Raw genomic sequence first — 20,017 nt, 5'->3', positions numbered from 1 at the left:
AATGGGCATAATATGTCCCCTTTAATATATTTTCTTTACGATGTTGAATCTTTAAAGTATATATATGAAGTATTGGGAAATTAAAGACTTATATAAATACTTGAACTCAGGACTGCATGTGTATGTATATATTTCTTTGAAACGCTTCTCTTTTTTATTCTTTGTCTAAGGTGGTAAATATTTGGAGGTTGGAGATGCCAGCTGTACACACATGGTGGTGGAGGAGAAATCAGTAAAGGACCTGCCATTCTCTCCCTCCAAGAAACTCTATGTGGTCAAACAGGAGGTAGGTCTTTAAGTTTTTGGTGTCTGCACTGAAACTAAACTGAAGATGTTCAAATACTTAGAAAATAGGAAATCTTGTAAAGTAAATAGTATCATGTTTTATGAAAGTTCTCCAAGAAGGGAGATTGAAATGTGTGGGTTCTTTTATTTGTTTTTTCATTCTAAAAGCTACTAAACATCCTTGAATCAGAAGAAGTTATGTTCATTTCAGCACTCCTTCTGAAGACAAACATTTCTGACACTGGCTAAGCAGTATCTTGAGTTTAGAAAAGAATTGGAAAACTCTGGTTTTGCTAAGAGAAGATACACACCCACGCACAATAATGGATCCTCCATTTTTTTTCCTCCAAACAGAATGCGAAATGATTATCTGATCAGGATTTCTTTAAGTTAAACCTCAATCGATTAAGTCTGCCTATTTTTGTCTGTGCTGTCAGAGATGGCTATCAATAATTGATTTCCCTTCCAGCGAATTAATAATTTTGAACCATGGTGTAGTGGTGGTTTGGGCTTAGTTATACCCCTGAATCAATAAGGTATTTTCTTTACTCTGCCAGTCTCATTCCTTTCCTTTTCAAAAGAAAGTGTCATTGTTGTATCAGAAATCTTTTTCTTCTTACTTCTGTCCTAATCCAGTGAAAACATGTTTCTCTTTTCTTTGGCAGTGGTTCTGGGGAAGCATTCAGATGGATGCTCGGGCTGGAGAGTCCATGTACCTCTACGAGAAGGTGAGAATGAGGATAATATTAATCTTTGTGTATTCAGTATATAAAGCGTAAAAAAATTATTTGAAAAGTGAAAAAACTAACTATGTTGTATATCTTGTTGATGAATATTCGAGTTTGATTGATGTAAACACAGAAATTATTTTTTGGGAACAGCTCATTTCGAGGCCCAATTTATCAGAATGTGGTGACATGACAGGTGGAAATGTGTGTTCATATAAGCCAAAGGGAGAACATTCTAAGAAGAAGAGATAACATTGAAAACCTTGCAGAACTGAATTTTAAAAATCGTACGAGCATGACACAAGGTGATGAGGCCTTTGTCCTCGCATATATTTGGCTGTTTACATACATTAATCACAATAGGAGTCTCCAGAGTTCTGCAAACTTTTTCCACCTGGCGCCCTAGTATAGTCAGCAGAATGTTCGGAGGAGCTGATATGAGAACACGGCAGGAGATTATTTGCAGGATTCACCTAGAGTGAATGGAGAGGTTGATGATGTTTGTAAAACACGAAAGACACAAAAAAAATTCCAGATCCAATTCTCATGTTTTCCTCTATAGGTCATGTCGAACAGACATAGTGTATATACTTACATACCTAGACATTTTAATAGACCCATCCTACCCTGGCATATCTAATAAATGTTATCAATTATTGTAGTGTCACAGCATATAGGCACCTTTTTTAGGGTTTTTCCTAACTGGCGCAACACATTAAACTAAAAAAACAGTTTAGCCAGTGCTTCAAAATGTTTTCTTTATTTCCCCTCACATTTTCCCATATCATTATTCGCAACACCTACCGCTACAATCTTGTTACTTTTATCTTGTACTCATATATTTTTGTCCCTTTGTACCTCAGAACGACAGTCCAGCCATGAAGAAGGCAGTGTCTCTACTGTCCCTCACAACACCCAGCAGTTGCCGGAAGCGTCGGCGCATCAAGGACACACTGGCGCAGTTCGCTAAGGAGACGGAGATCTCCCCCTTCCCTCCACCGCGCAAGAGGACATCGGCAGAGCACACCCTGTCCATGGGTTCTCTGCTTGACATCTCTTACACCCCTGACACATGCAAGGCCTTGGCAGGTAAGAAGATGGAGGAGTGGACAACACCTTTGTTATGCAACCCTGAAACCCATTTTCCTTTTCTGGTTGATGGTTCTACCATCTCCGTGATTAAATTACCATTTCCGTGATATACTTATGCAAACATGCAGCACCTTAAAAGATACGGTTGACTCTGACTTCTTTATACGATAACAGTAACAAGACTAACCCCTCTTCATTCTAGAAGGCAGAATAGGAAACGGTTCAGAAAAGAAAGAAGGCAGTACTCTGGCCACGGATAGAATGAGGAGATTGACATACAGGAGCAGGAGGGTTAGGACAGACAGGGGAGAGTGGAGGTCCTACACCAGCACAAGTCTGCAAACACCAGAGGAGCAGCATAGAACATCTGCAGGTCAGGTTCTGTGTCAGGACTGTGCTGTTGTTCGCTGATGTCAGGTCAGTTTGAGGCCAATTTAAAGTAATAGTCACACATCAAGTTTGGTAAGTGGGACTATTAATTACTAATCAATCTAGTTTTCTTTGTGAGGCATCAGATTATACCAAGTAAAACCTGACCTGTCAGCACAAGTGTTGTCTTCAGTGAGCTGAGAAAAATAAAAGAACTTGCAACTATACAAACGAATCAGCATAGAACAAGTCAAAATGGCTATCTTTAGTGTGAGTTTATTTTAGTCAAACAATTGTTCTGCAATTTCGTGTGTTATTTCCATCATTATGCAAATGCTGGTCCCTTTCACTTTGTGCTTAATGAAAACAAATGCTGTAGACTGGTTGAATTTTTGGAGTGATATCATCTGGATCCATCTTCACAAGATAAATTCATCATCATTTACTACTTCAATTCAGCACTTATTTCCTTACAATTGCTTGAATTTGAACAACTTAGTGTCTGTCTGCTTCAATGTTGTATTTAAAACTCTTCCTCTCTGCCTTTCTTGTTATTCCAGAGGGTACGAAGCCATCCAGGAGTTCAACTCCAGTTGTGTCCAAGCAGTCAGCCAGGTGGCAGGTCTCAAAGGAGTTCTATCAGACTGAAAGCAACTATGTAGACATTTTAAACACCATCCTCCAGGTAGCTGTCTGTGTTTGCACGATGTGCACCATTTTAACCCCTGACAACAGTTTCAAGCTTAGCCATAACTGTGACGGTGTGTGTATATGTGTATTTGTGTGCATGCTTGCTCTTACTTGGCCCGTCTTATCAGCTGGTCCCAGCAGAGAGTCAGACAGCTGACCAGTTAGGGAGAAAATGACCTGCCTGACCATTTCTCTCCCTGTCTCCCTACCCTTAAAAATATTTTTTCTTTTGCTATCTGTCTTAGAGCTTCCTCAATTCTTTTTTTGCTTCATCAGTCATATTTCGCTCTGCAATCTTAAACATCTTTCCTTGATTATGCTCTATATTTTCTTCTGTCCTCTCTTTTTTATTGTATTGGGTTTAATGTTTCCTTTTCCTCACTAGTGAACTAAATCTGGGTATACAGTTGGCTCCTTGGTGTTCACTCCCTTAAATCTGAAAGCAAATTCGCAACATGCTACTAAAATCACCCTGATTCTGCTGTAGGGCCGTTTCACAGAGCGAAGATTTTAGGCTGGCTCATAAAAATGCAATCACTGCAAGCTAGGCTTGAGTTGTTTTGCTGTTGATTACTGCTTCTCATAGACAACTCATACTCCCTTTTCTCTACAACTTCCCACTTACAACAGACTATAAGGCCATGTATAGATGGGCGTCAGATGGTCGACTGCTCATTAGACTTCATTTTCAGCCGTACACATAAGTTATATGTTGGTAACAGTAGGATTATGCTGTTGCTTTTTTGTGTTCTTCCAGAAATGATGGTTATCAGAAAAATCATTAAATTATATTTGAGAATAAAAGCAAACTTATATAGCTTAGTTTATTTTCATTAGTAATAAAATAAATAAAGTTGGAACTGGGCAGAATATTCAGAAAGACTAGGCAAGGTCCAATATCACAAATCACTATATAATGAGTTCGCCATTTTTTAGGGCTTTTTTAATAAGGTATTTAATTATTCATTGCAGATAATATAGTGAAGTAGGGATTGGTGAGCGAGTGGGTGATTTCTGACACAACTCATTTTAAAATACAATGGGAAGATGAATTTGCATTACGTGTTTTTACTGTTGTAGTGGAGTGTTTTTTGTCACTGATGCTAAGACTTTGAAAGCAAATGAGAGCAGTAATGGTGATTATTCAAATTTGTGATGTTGGTTCTGTTTGTGTGTTCTGTGTTTAAACACTTCTGTTTTCATGTGAAGCTTTTCTATTATCCAATGGAAAAAGAGAGTCAGGTTGGTGGACCCATCCTGGCCCCAGAAGAAATAAAGACGATATTCGGCAGCATCCCAGACATCTTTGACGTTCACACCAGAATAAAGGTGTTGTGTCCAAATGAAAAAATTAGTGTGGTGATGTAACTTTTGTGCTGGTGGGGTTGACATGTTATGTTCTCTCTATGATGCTTTGTTCATCAGCATGACCTGGAAGAACTTCTGACAGACTGGCAAGAGGAAAGGAGTGTAGGAGACATCATTCTCAAATATGTGAGTTCAAAGTAATCTGTTATATTTAGCTGTATAATTTTTTCTTGCTTATTTGCAAGTTAATATGGCTTCTGTAACACTATGTAAAGATAACAATGTTCAGTGTTTTGAAATGTTGCATCTTTTCTGAAAGAACATTTGTGGAATAAGTGGTGTCAAATTACTTTAATAACTGACAAAATCTATCCACATTTTTTATGAAACAGTAAATGGAAAAAAAAATAGCTTTCCCCTCATTCTTGTGTGTGATGTTTCTGACCCGTCGTCATCTTCTCTTTGCAGTCTAAAGAGCTGGTGAAGGCCTACCCACCGTTTGTCAACTTTTTTGAAATGAGCAAGGAGACTGTTGTTCTGTGTGAGAAACAAAAGCCACGCTTTCATGCTTTTCTGAAGGTATGACCATTGCATTTGTACTGCATGTACTACTGTGTGTCTGCTTGAAATGAGTGAATGTCATTTGTTGCAGTGAATGTTGCACAATACCAGATATTTGGTTTGATACACCAGTGAAATTCTTTGAAGACAGTTTGTTTCAAATATGTTTATTGGGAAACCAATCACATAATAGAGAAATTAACAGTCGACAGTTATGTTTCCTTTGTTTTTACAGAAGGTGAAAAAGTAATCCCTGACAAAAAAGACTAATGACAAAAAAGAATAGCAAGTAAACAAGCAATGCCCTGCATCAACAAACAGATGAAACAAAAAGGACAGGACAAAAAATAAAAGAAAAAAGACAACAGTGCGCACCCTCCCATCACCCCCCACCCCCCTAAGAGCCAATGTATGCTTCTCCGTTTTGACGGACACGGACAGATAGGACCGCCTTCTCCGCCGTGGAACGCCCTCTCGGGGGCTCCTCGGAGAGCTTTTCGTGCAGCTCCGATTTTTTCTAACTACACGTCGGCATGGCGGAGACCCACGGATAGCCCTTGGATGTGATTGGTCCGCTAACGCCAGCATTTTGGGACGACATCATTTCCGGACCTCAAACTTCCTGTTTCATTCCCTAAATCACAATAAACTTAAATCACAACTACGACTTTATGATTAATGTGACAAGTATGTTAAGCAAGCGGCGTTGTCCGGCTGACGGTAGCTGGTTAGAGCACTTACGGCATGTGTGTACAGTCACATACGGTTATAACGAACTTTGATAACGGGGATAGCGGGCTAGCCACCATGCTAACTGCAGTGGGAACAGCGCAAAAACCCGCTGACTTTAATCCAACGGCTCTCATGACACTGTTTCTCAAACACTGTCAGGTTAGAGGCAAACACTTGGTAGTAGTTTGTATCGGGTGTCCGTGCTGACTGTGTTTGGAAGCTGGGGGGGAAGACAGCTGCCTCTGTGTAGCTTCAAGCTGTTTCAGCTGTTGAATTAGCAACGCAGTTCGGAAACAAGACCGGGGAACCGCTGCGCTAAGACCACAAGCATTTTGACCCGCTGGGTGTCACTTTATTTCAGCAAAAACTGTCGCATCATCAACAGCCTTATTCTGTTAGTTGCCATCGTTCACTGTGTGTGAGGAGCCGGGAGGACACAAATAAACCAGCGTGGACTTCTTCTATATACCTCATGAGGTAGGCTTCTCTAAGCTTGACTTCCGTTGCGCCAACTACTGTTCTGGTGGTGAATTGTTTTCAGAACAAAAAGGCTCGTAGAACTATAAATCAAATGTCAAGTGTCCGTCCGCTCGGTCCGTGCGTCTGTCTGCAACGGACTCGGAGAAGCATACAGAGGCCTTTAGGAGTGCATCCAACTAGGGACTCAATCAGATTCTCTTTCGAGATGAGAGACCAAAGTTTGCCAGATTTTATCAAAGTCCCTCAACTTGTCTTTCAGAATAAATCGAATTCTCTCCAAATGTAAGGACCTCTCTCTTCTTCCAGTTAAGTAGGATCAGTTTTTTTGCTGTTATAAGGCCATATGTCACAAGGTGCTTTTGTGCACTATTTAGCTTCCTTAGCCCCTCAGATGTTCCCAGAATTATTAAGATAAGATCTGGATCTAGTTGGATCCCCAAAATCAACGAAAAGAAATCAAATATTTTATGCCAATAGTTCTGAAGTTTGGGGCAGAGAGCGAAACTATGAGATAGAGTACCCTCCATGGAGTCACATTTCTCACACAAAGGAGAGACTTCAGGAAATATTTTATGCAGCTTTGTTTTGGAGTAGTGTAGTCTGTGCACTATTTTAAATTGACTCAAACAGTGTCGGGCGTTTATAGAACATTCATGGATGTGCTCCAAACTCTTCTCCCACACATTGGGAGGTATCAGGGCTCCAAACTCTCTTTCCCACTCCTCTTTTATCCTGTCCATCTTAGGAAGGCACAAGTTTTGTAGTATCTCATACAGTTGCGAGACTATGTAGCGTGGATCAGGGAACAGATTAAATAAACTCTATCTTGTTGGGGTTTACCTTCTCAAAATCAGGGTGGTGTGTTCTGACATAATTTCTAATCTGAAGATATCTGGAAAAACTGATTCCTCGGTAAATTAAACCTTTCTTGGAGTTGCTGGAAAGAGGCAAAAGTCCCCTCTATGTATAGGTTACCAACAATACAAATCCCCAATCGTTTCCAGGTGGAAAAAGGCCTCATCCAGAGCTGAGGGAGTGAAAGAGGGGTATTCTATGATACTTGTAATTCCATACAAAGGGGAGAATGATTGAGTCCAATTTAATGAAAAAAGATTTGGCAAGGTAAATAGGTAGATTTTGAAAAAGATAAAGTAGCTAAGGGAGAAAAATCATCTTAATAGCATTCACTCTGCCCAGCAGAGAAATGCGGAGTGTTTCCAAAATTGTATATTGTTTGCTAACTTATTTAACAGGGTGGGGAAATTGGCCTTGTAAAGATCAATATACTTCTTGGTAATAACTATTCCCAAATAAGTTAAACTGTCTGATGCTATTCTGAGAGAAAACTGTTTGAGACAATTTTGATCTGTAATTTGTACTGGTCAGAAGACAGTTTGTGAGCAGTACTTTAATTTATTGAGAGGATGGAAGAAATATTGTGGAAAATATTAATTGAATAAGTATACATGGAGTGATGAGACTGTAAAGCAATAATAGCTGAACAGTGGGCTAAAAGGAAAGATCATTACATGTATCCTCTTATATACAACAATTCCTTCCCATGCCTGACTAAAACAGAAATGAACAGTGAGTAGCTTTTAAATATTCCAGTGACTAGTGATTGACTAAACTGTTAAGTACAGACAAGGTAGCCTGACAATGTCATACTCACAATTCTAGTCAGAATGTGAGTCTGAGAAGTGAAGTGGAGAAGTACAGTGAGTTGTATGATCCTCGGCATATGTTGTATAAAGACAACACCAAAAAAGACAAATGTTGGGACGCTGTTGCTTAATGTTGGAGCAACAAGTAAGTATATGCTTGAATACTACTGGATCAACGGATGATATTATTAGCGCTGCCCGGCGGTTCAGCGTCGCTTCAGTGTCCGGTGTGAACAGCCAAGCGCCGGCGCGATAGGGATTAGCGCAGCGCGGCACTCTGGCGTCACCTCCGCGTTCTCTGTTCCTCTTTCAAAATGAACACTGTAGATGTCTTCTGAAACAGACTCAATGGCAGCATCTACACATCTCAGCTCTCCAGTGGCAGGCATGTTTGTTGAAAACGAATTCAACCCAAGCGCACTTTAATGACGTGGTTGATTATGTTACTGTTGATCATCTGTCCATCATCGTATAAAGCCCGCCCTGACAATCTGATTGGTTCGAAAAGTTTCTGTTCAGGCATAATTTCTCCCCAACTGTGCGACTCCAGACCGAACTTCCCGACCTCAAATGTTGTAGGCGGGGCTAAGTTCGTCTGACATCCAGGCTACAGACAAGGATCATCTGCAATCTCCACAGTTACTGCTAGAGCTCAACAAACTAGAAATATAAATTAAAACTTAATTGCAAAGGATTCTTTTTCAAGTTATGGCTTGTTCATTTTTGTTGTTCACACCAAATGCAGAGCAAAATGTACGTGCAATGAGATAACATACAAACTCAATGCAAAGGTGCGAATAGGTGAAACATTTTTATCATTTGGCACATTAATTTTACGCTCAAGTGGAAGTATTTGATCTTAAGCGAATAATATGTGTGACACATACCAGTCAGCCTTCACAATGAAACTCACAGAGACAGGTCCTGGCACTGACCAAGCTAGTCTCTGATCTAAGCCGCTGCTGGTCAGCCTCATCTAGAAATGACAGTCATCCAGATGCAGACACTGAAGAACACTGTGAATTTCCCAGAGTGTTTTTGCCTCTGTGTGGTCTTGTGGACTTGCACTGCCCTTTCTGGCATTTCTTCAACAGGTACAGCGCAGCATTGGTAGTCACTTTAGACCAGTGATTCTCAAATGGGGGTACTTGAAGGTACTCCAGGGGGTACTTAGGATTATTTTTTTTTATATTTAAAATTAGCATCCATTCAAAAATCCTTGAAAAATTGTTACTTAACAAATATTCAATATAATATAAGTGTAAGTTTATGAACTAAATTTTATATTCAGTAGGCTTTTCCATTTAATTATCCTAAAAAAACAGAATCTCCCCCATACCGATGGTTTGACCCAACCTGGCACACGCCACCTGTCATCGCCTGTCATCACCTGCCTTGAAAACTTCAACAATGGAGTCGAGTTGAAGTGCAGCAGCAATACTGCTGAAAAACAGAGGGACAAGCGCCAAAGAAGGCAAAACCAGAGCAGAGAGCCTTCCCTAAACAACACCGTGAGAGCTTGTGCCTCTTCGAAGGGGCGCTAAAACATAAAAGTTTTCCGTTGTGAAGTTAATGATTCATAACAAGAAGTCCGCGTCTCTACCGGTACCCTTTCAAAATAAAAGCCTGTAATACAAAAGCGGAAATGAAATTGTATGACCTTAAAGCGAACAAATATTTCATAATAAAATAATAGAAAGACACTTCACCAATATTTACATTAACATAGATTGGGTTATTTACACTTTTAGTTTTTTTCTGTGGGGAGAGATTAGCCAACAGTGGCATTAAGCCACCACATCTTCAGCGGTATCTCCAGACAAAACATGAAAGTCATGTTGCTAAGCCACCTGAATTTTTTAAGAGGAAACTTTCTGAATTCAGGTCATCTCAAGACACAATGCAAAAAGCCTCCCAGAAGCAAGCGGAAACAAGCTACCTGTCAGTATTCTTTTCGATCCTTAAAAAAGATATTTTAAGATGATAAATATAAAAAAAAAAATGTTTTGAGCTAATCTTTTATTTAAAACTAAGTTAATGATTAATTTTTTGGGAAGAAGTGTTTAGCTATAATTAAGTTCATGAGTTCAGTTTGAGAACATATCTTTATTATGATCCCAAAAGAGGTCACTTTAAGTTGATAATTATTTTGATGTGCACAAATCTTTATTTATATTGAGATAATAATAAAAGTCGTTAGTTATTTTTATATCGTTTTATTTCCAAATAGTTCAAGAGAGACCACTACAAATGAGCAATGTTATGGAAATTGATGGAGTTTTAAATTTGAATGTGTCTAGTTACAAGGATTAATAAATCACATTACATCTTTCCGGCAGAATTTTTTCTTCAAAGGGGGTACGTCACTGAAAAAAGGTTGAGAACCACTGCTTTAGACAGTAGTTCTCCTCTCTTCTTTTCCGAACAATGGGCAAATGGTCCCAGGTTGTGATAACTGATGTTGTTCGTGCATGTAAATACAAGTGATCCTGAGGCCAGGCTCGCCCGAGTGACACAACGCAGAAGTTAGCTTCATGTTTGATGTGACCACAGCATTACAGTACAGAAAGTAGTAACTGGCCCTGTTCACACCTGTTATTAACATCCGTCCAGACAGAGGACAGCTTTAAGTTTGGGTGTAAATACACTGGTTCACTGGAGACACAACTGGAGTGATTTACATTAGGTGTAAACTGATCCATACTGTATACTATTCTGTCCAGTTGTGATCACCAGAGACAGATGTTAAAATAGTCCTGAACAGGGCCATTTTGTAATTAATGTAGTGGGCATATATTGCAAACTTTTCTCACAGGTTAAAACAAACACAGATGTTACACTCATGCTTTAATTTTACAGATCAACCAATCCAGGCCAGAGTGTGGCAGGCAGACACTGGTGGAGTTGCTCATCAGACCTGTACAGAGACTGCCTAGTGTGGCCCTTCTTCTTAACGGTAACACACACACTGACATATACATATACACACTTTTATTAAATCAGTTAAGAAAAAAGAGACTTTCTATGCTCATTAAATCTGACCTTGTCTTTTTCTCCTTATCTCCTTCCATACCTGCTTTTTATCTGCTCCTAATATCCGTCTGTAATTTCCCTTCTTCTCACCTTTCTCAACATGATTTTCATCTTTTTGTCTACCTTCTACATTCCAAACTTTCCCTTTCTTCCAATGTTGCAGACATAAAGAAACATACATCAGATGACAACCCTGACAAGATAACACTGGAGAAAGCAATTGATTCTCTGAAAGAAGTCATGACGTGAGTTGGCGTGACCTCACCCTTTCTTTTATGATGATCACACAGCCATCATTGTTTGATCATTTCCAGTACCTCATGTGAACTCTCTATCATCCAAAGCCTTGAATATTATGTAGGTTGAGCTTGGAATAATTTAACATTGTTGAGCAAATATGTAGTAGCAAAGATTTTTAAGTCTTGATATACACTCATAGAGCACTTTATTTGGACTATACTTGTGCATCTGCTTGTTTATGTAGCCATCTGATCGGTGTGTCAGCAGTGTCATGTATAACAACATGCCGATACAGGTCAGGAGCCTTATTTATCTCACATCTTTGACTGTGACATGGTTGTTGTGAGTATTTCTGAAACAGCTGCCACCGCTGGTTGTGTGAGGGTTTTATGAACAGGCCAGTGAGTTCAGTAACCTCCAAATTCACCTAATGTGAATCCAGAATAATCTTTTTTTTAAATATGGTAGAAAAAGAGATTGGCAGCATGAAAGTGTGATTCAATCATATCAGATCAGAATCTCAGAAGAGAGTTTTGAACATCTTGTGGAATCAATGACATGGAGAGCTGAGGCTGTTCTGAGAGCAAATCGAGGAACTACCCAGTATTAGTATGGCATTTTTATAATGTGCTCATTGAGTGTTTTTGAGACTGTTGGGAACATTTTAAGATCTTCGTACTTTCAACTTCATACAAATACAATGAAATTAAACGCTGAGCAATAAAAACATAATTCAATACTCTATTTGAAAGATGTATGGAATGCAGCACACGCTGCACGTTGAATTTTCAACCCTCCACTGTGCATTCTTTCATCAAATGCACAGATAATTCCCAGCATCCTGCACACTACAGCAATGCTATTGAGGCTTGCTGTAGTGTGCAGGACTAGTCAGGTAAGTTTCGATGATATTCCTTGGGAAAATATATTAGAATGCTGATTGAGGTTTGTTCTTCTGTTCATCTAGCCTATTTCTATTAATTTATCCATCAATTGTGAAATACTGCATTGTATATTGTAAAATACAAATGTTTGGCTAACTATTTATATCTCTGGCATTGCATTAGTGTTTTTTTACAAGTTTCCTCAGGGCTCAAATCAGCCTATGACAAAACAAAATGTTTATATTTACGTCTTTATATGACAAGGTAAATACAGTTAGTATAAATTACCCACAACATTTCAAGTTTATTCCTGTATATTTCCGTTAATTCCCATGGAAAGTTTCCAACTTTGAATATTCCAGGAATTTTGCAACCCTACACGAAGCTATCGCCATAGTTGGACTGACCATTAGCACGGGACATTAGAGTGGGCTGCATCATGTGGGTTAGTGTTATTCAATCATGGATTAAATTGCACTAACTGTTTGACAATACAATAAGTGGGCTACTTTTGAAGCCAACACCGTATGCATCCCTTGTACCTTCCAACCCTACTGTTTCGCTCTAATTTGATTCCTTAATACCGGTGCACTCCGCACTCCGGCGGGGCACTCCAGCGGTTTCTAATAAAGTGAGTGTTGGCAAAACCGGTTGTCATTTTTATGTTGAGGCGGTGTTGTCGGCAGCTGCTGAATGTAACTTATAAAGTAACTTGTAATCTCACTTAGTTACTTTAAAATCAAGAAACTTGTAAAGTAACTAAGTTACTTTTAAAATCGAGTAATCTGTAAAGTAACTAAGTTACTTTTTCAAAGTAACTGTGGCAACACTGCTTAATACAAACCACAAAGACACTTCATTACAATTGCAACTCCTAGTGAGTAACTTATCATGTGAGTTTGACATCGACAGCTAATGGATGTCAAAATTCAAAGTTTGGACTATCAATCGTTTGTCAAACTTTTGAGAGTTGACATGAGATAAACAACCATTTTTCTTCTTCCATTCTCTTCTTCTCTCTTTTCTCCACAACCAGTCACATCAATGAGGACAAGAGGAAGACTGAGGGCCAGAAGCAGATCTTCGATGTTGTTTATGAAGTTGATGGCTGTCCGGTAAGTTTGAGGATTTCTGTTGTTCACTACAATCCTTTATTAACCACAATATTAAGAGCATTTACTACGTCTCTCGAGCACTTGACTGGAGTCGACCTGTGGCAAGTAATTATTTTTAAAAGGCACTCACCTGTGTATGTAAGGTCCCACAATACCCACTGCATGTCTGGTTAATAAGCAAGCCATGAAGTCAAAGAGACTCTGTCGACATCTGTAATAATATTGTGGCCACACGGAAATAAGGGCAAAGATATGAAACTATTTCTAAAGTGTTCCAAGAAAAACAGTGCCCTGAAAAATTGTGAAATGAAAGAACTGTGGAACCACCAGGACTTTTCTTGAAGTTGGCTTTCTGGAGTCTTTGTTAGGAACTTGACAAAAGCCCCTGGCTAATACCACCCCTTTGGTGAGGTATGGTGATTGGTGCTCGCAACCTGAGACTGGGGAAACAGTTCAACTTTCAGCATAGATATGACCTTGCGTAAACAGACAAGTCAATGATGGAGAGGTATCAGATAAAGTATCTGTTTTTGAGTGACTCTATGAAAGCTTAAAATCAAATCCTATAGAACATCTGTGGAGAAAACCTGAAAAAAAGACAGTTTAGTAGTTTCAGGTGTAAACATTGTAGCTGATTAGTGACCTATCTTCAGACATTATAAAACAACAGATAACATGCCTCCATACTGCTCGTGTGGTGGAAGAAGGATTCACCGTTGTCTTTAATTGTATTGGATTCTGCCTAAACAAAGTTTACTCCTGAGACTCCAGAAGTGTTTCAAACACAAAGTTGCATCTTTGTTAAAAAGTTTAAAATTATTTTATTTTTTACTTTTTTGTAAAACATTTTTGCACTTCATCATTTTGCATTTTTTAAATCGATGGGTAAATATAAATTTAATTTACAATTAAATGTACAAGACGATAAGAAATTGCAAAAGGTTACTAAGAGCTCTGAAGTCTTAGTAACTTAAATTGGTGCACAAGCTAAAATATGTTCAGAGAGGTTAAATCACTTTGACAGTTAAGCAACACAGACTTTATTCAATCGGTTTATGTCTCACAAAAAGTTCTTCATTGCCGCCTAAAATGGACTAATTAATGATATGAGCATACTGGTAAAGAATTAAACGTCAACAAAGCAAACCCAAATATCGGTGCTTTGACTTCTGTGCAGGCCAACCTGCTGTCATCCCACCGCAGTTTGGTTTACCGAGTGGAAACCATCGCCCTGGGAGACCAGCCATGTGACCGTGGAGAAAATGTCACCCTCTTCCTCTTCAATGACTGCCTTGAGGTGGGAATAGACGCAAACATTCTTTCACTTTTGACGATCTTACACAGAACATATTCTCACCTAATTTACCTGCAATGCCATTGGCTGCCCTAACATGTCAACTACCAATAACCCTTACTTGACTCTTCATCTATCTTCAACTCTCAATATGAAGATCATATTCACTGTGACCTCCTATATCTGCAATTGTAGACGTTAGTAAAGATACTGATTAGCAAAGACCCTTGGATGGTGTTTCTGATATCATTAACCAGTGATGTTATTGAAAGCGTTCATAATTACCCTCATCTCCTCCATATTTCTTTCTCTGTATGTTGTTTGGTAAATTGGAAACTCGTCTTGGATCTCTGGGATGAGGTTCCTGTTCCCATTTAGTGGTGAGGAGGAAAAATAGCAAGATCGAAAAGTGCTGAATTCATGTGTGTGCAGTCAATTATAGCTGACACAGTCATTGTGTGTTAATAAGCAAAGGGGCAGCACATGAGCATGGCAGGCAGTAATGAAAGCATCAATGTGGGTGGTGGCACTGATTCAGGAGTGTCTGTGACACCTCCTAACGAGCCAGTGTGAGTTTGTGTTTAACAGCCACACACATTCACGGCTGACAGTTTGCCAGGTCAACCTGTATGTATAGTGACTGACTGTTGTGTTAAAGTGGGTGGCCTCATTTTCCCCTTCCATCAACACTTATCATTGATTAACTCAAACTCGCCCTGCCAAAATAACAATGACCTATAACGTGTTGTCCTATTTTATCCTCTCTCCCATCTCTGTCTTTCTCCTTCCCTCCTCTTTCAGCTCCTAATTAATGTGACATTAATTAGTTGCATCGTTTACCTCTATAAATGCCTCATTGATTTATTGCCAAGTAAGCAATAGTTTCACCTACCCACTGTGAAAATTCCCAAACACTTAATTCTCAATCGCTAAGACTCGCATGCAGTGTGCAAACAGGATGTTGTTCCTCATTTACCTCAGAAGTTTCTATACGATGTGTGTATTTGTCTGTGCAGATTGCAAGGAAGCGACACAAAGTGATCAATACATTTAAGAGTCCACTCGGACAGACAAGACCCCCTCCTCAACTCAAACACATTGCACTGATGCCACTGTCCCAGATCCGCAGAGTGCTGGACCTGCAGGACACAGAAGGTAACACAGTGACAACATGCACACGCTGCAATGTATAACAGTTGAACACTGCATTAAGATGTATTTTAAGTGTTTCATGATCAAATGTCAACTGAAATAGCCAAATGTGGTTTAATACCCATGACACCACCAAGGCTTTTCATTCATCTATGTGCACAGTGAACACAGGTAACCGCAGGAAGTAATGTTTGATGTCTAAGATGTCAAACATGCCCGACATCATCTTCATTCTTTTCTCTCTCATTGTCTTCATCTCAACCTCTTCACTGGCTGCTTTTCCTCCTCCCCTTATTTTGTTGCTCTTTTTTATCTTTTTTCTAACTCGGTCACTGTCTGTCCTTGTCGCTCTTTCACTTCCTCCCCTCAGAGTGTGTGAATGCATTCGCCTTGGTGGTTCACCCTCCGACTGAACAGGAGAACTTGTTGTTCAGCTTCCAACTGGTCGGAGAGGACACGGTTAAAAGTGCCTGGCTGCGAACACTTTGCCGCCATGTTGCCAACACCATCTGCAGGACTGATGCGGTGAGAAGTCACACACTTGCACACAAAGAAAACAAAGTAGGTAGTTTGACCGATCGGCAGACAGAAAGAAGCTGTGATTGCTCCGCTTTGCTCGCATCACACTGATAGTCAGTTCGGTCTCATTGCCACCATCAAGTCCCCAAACATGGTAACAAGAACCGACACTAAGATACACATGCACTCATTCTCTCAATAACTTTATTAAAATTCACTCTGCAGCTCATTTATTTTTGTGTCTCGGTCTGTCTGTCTATTACCAAGACAAACAACAGACTCATTTGTGTGAGTGTTTCGGGTTTAGAGAAAATAAACTGCAGTGACCATGCTCATTGTTACAGATGTACATGTCACCCAGTGGGACATTGTGGCTCCCTGATGCGTTTGTTAAAGCAGAGTTCTATAGCATAGAGGATTATTGTCTCCTAGGGTTATACTCGCAAAATTGTATCTCTTCCTTATTGGTTTTGGTCCTCCAATGGAACTTTTTGAGTTTAAAGAATAACATAGCATATTGCTAACCTTTTAATAGTTTTGTGAAATGATGGAAAAGTTACTTAGGAGTTGATTAAGCTTAATGATTATTGAATCCACTAGAAAATGTGGAGAAGAGTCTTTCAGCTGTTAGCAGAGCTGGCAGCAGGGGGCGATGTAGGCCTCTGGTCTGTGCTTCACAGCTGCAGTCCAAATGCTGTTTTCAGTGGGTCAGAGCTGCAATGTGAATACCAACGAGATGGAGCCCTGCGTGTTAAAAGAAACTGTGTGAATCCAACTTCTCATCCCCTTTACCGCATTATTGACAGAAATGTTTCATGTTTGTAGAGAGTTTTCATTGATTTAAATTAATTTCTGGTATGGTTTATTGTAATGAGTTTGAGCATGTATCCATTTTGTCAACAGGAGGACATGATTCAGTGCACAGACCCAGACTCACTGCAGGTCAGCACTAAGGATATGGACAGCACCTTGAGTAAAGCCTCCAGGGCCATTAAGAAGACTTCTAAAAAGGTAAAGGTTGTAGAGTCAAATCATCAGCATCTTCCCCACTGCTCATCGTCATGGGGTGGGTAATAATGTCATATTAGTCAAGATTCTGGCAGTGGGATCCCTGCATTTCATTTATTTACTTTATTTTGTATAGCTGAGTTGTGGGTACACAGAAATCAAGACTGACATGTACTTTTAATATTCTTAATGCTACATTATCTCTGAGGGGCACAGAGACAGGTGATTGAAGTGAAGGGTAGCCACGCGAAGCAGAATGACTTGTCTTTCATTTCATTCGCCGGTGCGACACTTTCAATTCCGGTGCTGTAAACGGCAAGGTTTGCTTAACTACATTGAAACTATATTCTGTAACTACCATCTGCACTGCTGTCCAGTATGACACGGCACAAGAGACAGTGATCTAAAACATCTGTTATCAAGCATTTATAAAAACAAATTTGTGCAAAATTTTAGTATTTTTACTTTTCTCGGATGACCGATCCACCACTCAGGGGTAATAAATACTTTTACGTCCAATGTTAATGCTTTCCTGACTTTGTAACTCCCCTCTAGTGACAATAAATTCCACCCATTAACTGCCAGTGCTTGGAAACATATGTTGTATCACTCATTAGTTAAATCCTCAGGGAAAGGTGGAGGTGGTGGCGGTATGTCCTCAACAATATTGATGCTGCTACATCAATGCTTATTTAGTCTCTCATCTCTTTCCCTCTGTTATTACTCAGTCACTACATTACATCAAGTTTTGGTATGACAATAATTATTCTCCTGCTTTCCATAGTGCTTTACTGATTAAACAAATTTCAACGGTTTTTATTATAGCTTTTTGCAGACATACACCGGATGTGTATCTATATATGTGTGTGTATATATATGTGTGTATATATATTGCTGTAATTTAGGGGATGAAAAAAATAAATATATATATATATATATATTTTTTTTTTTTTTACAACCCCTAAACTACAGCAAGTCAACATCAACATGTTCATGTCACAGACTATGACTCGTGACTCGTTGCAGGTCATCTAGCCGTTTATCACCTATAAACGAAGTTTACACTGCATGCAAATGCAACCCTTACTGGACCACTTACCGCTACCATACCTATCAAACTGGATCTGCAATATTTAGCAGGGAGGTGTTAATGCTTTACTTTCTTACTTAAATTCAGCCCTTATACAAACTTTCTATTGAATGTGTTTGCGTTTGTTGTTCTAACTCTGTGATGTCTGATAAAGATGTTTCTCTTTCATAATGAACTGTTTGTGATGTGTTATAAAATGAGTGTGAAAACATAAAACAGAAGCACATTAGTCACTGAAATTCTCTGGGTATGTGTGTGCTAGGTGACGAGGGCGTTTTCATTCACAAAGACCCCGAAGCGTGTGATCCAGAGGGCATTCATGGCCAACAGTACTCCAGATGAGAAAACCAAGAGAATGAGTTACGAGACCCGAATCGGCAGCAGCTCCACACTGGCTGTAAGTCTGTTCATATGCTGAAAGAAACCATCATGTGTTAGTGGGATGACAACATAAGCTGTACCTGTGACACAGCCATATTAACTTCAAGTGTCTCTTTTTTCAGTTGGTCTTGATCAGGACCTCATAAGAGGGATAGTTCACCAAAAAACGAAAGTTCACTCATTATCTACTCACCACAATGCCGATGGAGGGGTTGAAATGTTTGAGTCCACAAAACACTAAAAAGTGACCCCTTCTTCAGACGAAAAAACAACAGAAAAGAAACATAAGATGCATCCAAGTCCACAACCAGATGCTGGGATGCTAGTGGAGGCATTGATGTGAACGCGCACCCTGCTCGTGCCCTTGAGCAAGGGTGTGTGTGGTTGTCTGGCATGAGAATGAACGCGCCTCAGAGGAGGCTATCGGAGGACATTTAGGCTAAAACATGGTGTAAATACGTCGTTTCGAGCGGAATTTGAATGTCTGTTATTTCGGAAGAAGCAATCCCATTTTCTTCAATTGTATTGGATTCTGCTGCAACTCTGTTAACCCCTGAAACTCCAAAAGACTCAAACACTTCACCCCTCCATCAGCAAAGTGGTGAGTAGATGAGGGAAGTTACATTTTTCGGTCTTCATAATCATTTGTGGTTGAAAGACCAATATACAGTGGGTACGGAAAGTATTCAGACCCCTTTACATTTTTCACTCTGTTTCATTGCAGCCATTTGCTGAAGTCAAAAAAGTTCATTTTATTTCTCATTAATGTACACTCAGATCCCAATTCTGACAGAAAGAAAAAACAAAATGTAAATTTATTAAAAATGAAAAACTGAAATATCAAATGGTCATAAGTATTCAGACCCTTTGCTCAGTATTGAGTAGAAGCACCCATTTGAGCTAGTACAGCCATGAGTCTTCTTGGGAATGATGCAACAAGTGCAACCTGGATTTGGGGATCCTCTGCCATTCTTATTGCAGATCCTCTCCAGTTCCGTCAGGTTGGATCATGAAATTGGTGGACAGCCATTTTCAGGTCTCCCCAGAGATGCTCAATTGGGTTTAGGTCAGGGCTCTGGCTGGGCCAGTCAAGAATGGTCACAGAGTTGTTCTGAAGCCACTCCTTTGTTATTTTAGCTGTACGCTTAGGGTCATTGTCTTGTTGGAAGGTGAACCTTCGGCCTACTCTGGACCCCATAGCACTCTGGAAGAGGTTTTCTTTCAGGATATCTCTGTACTTGGCCGCATTCATCTTTCCTTCAATTGCAACCAGTCGCCCTGTCCCTGCAGCTGAAAAACACCCCCATAGCATGATGCTGCCCCCACCATGTTTCACTGTTGGGATTGTATTGGGCAGGTGATGAGCAGTGCCTGGTTTTCTGCACACATACC

General features: G+C 39.7%; 1 protein-coding gene across 4 annotated transcripts in view; it reads left to right on the top strand.

Annotated features, from left to right (window-relative positions):
• The window catches only part of ect2 (epithelial cell transforming 2), a 46,096-nt gene that overhangs the window by 19,257 nt on the left and 6,822 nt on the right, over nucleotides 1-20,017 (top strand). For all 4 annotated transcript variants that reach the window (XM_062396186.1, XM_062396183.1, XM_062396185.1 and 1 more), the window contains 15 exons: nucleotides 171-286; nucleotides 951-1,013; nucleotides 1,877-2,102; nucleotides 3,035-3,159; nucleotides 4,374-4,493; nucleotides 4,590-4,658; nucleotides 4,941-5,051; nucleotides 10,769-10,865; nucleotides 11,106-11,187; nucleotides 13,103-13,181; nucleotides 14,359-14,478; nucleotides 15,492-15,630; nucleotides 15,998-16,152; nucleotides 17,050-17,157; nucleotides 18,507-18,641. In XM_062396186.1, the coding sequence (XP_062252170.1) occupies nucleotides 171-286; nucleotides 951-1,013; nucleotides 1,877-2,102; nucleotides 3,035-3,159; nucleotides 4,374-4,493; nucleotides 4,590-4,658; nucleotides 4,941-5,051; nucleotides 10,769-10,865; nucleotides 11,106-11,187; nucleotides 13,103-13,181; nucleotides 14,359-14,478; nucleotides 15,492-15,630; nucleotides 15,998-16,152; nucleotides 17,050-17,157; nucleotides 18,507-18,641 (1,745 nt within the window). The remainder of the gene's footprint in view (nucleotides 1-170; nucleotides 287-950; nucleotides 1,014-1,876; nucleotides 2,103-3,034; nucleotides 3,160-4,373; nucleotides 4,494-4,589; nucleotides 4,659-4,940; nucleotides 5,052-10,768; nucleotides 10,866-11,105; nucleotides 11,188-13,102; nucleotides 13,182-14,358; nucleotides 14,479-15,491; nucleotides 15,631-15,997; nucleotides 16,153-17,049; nucleotides 17,158-18,506; nucleotides 18,642-20,017) is intronic.

The sequence above is a fragment of the Platichthys flesus genome, chromosome 9 (genome assembly GCF_949316205.1).
Source record: "Platichthys flesus chromosome 9, fPlaFle2.1, whole genome shotgun sequence".
Classification (NCBI taxonomy): Eukaryota; Metazoa; Chordata; class Actinopteri; order Pleuronectiformes; family Pleuronectidae; genus Platichthys; species Platichthys flesus.
The sequence above is the reverse complement of the archived record's forward strand: the minus strand, read 5'-3'. Positions and strand labels throughout refer to the sequence as shown.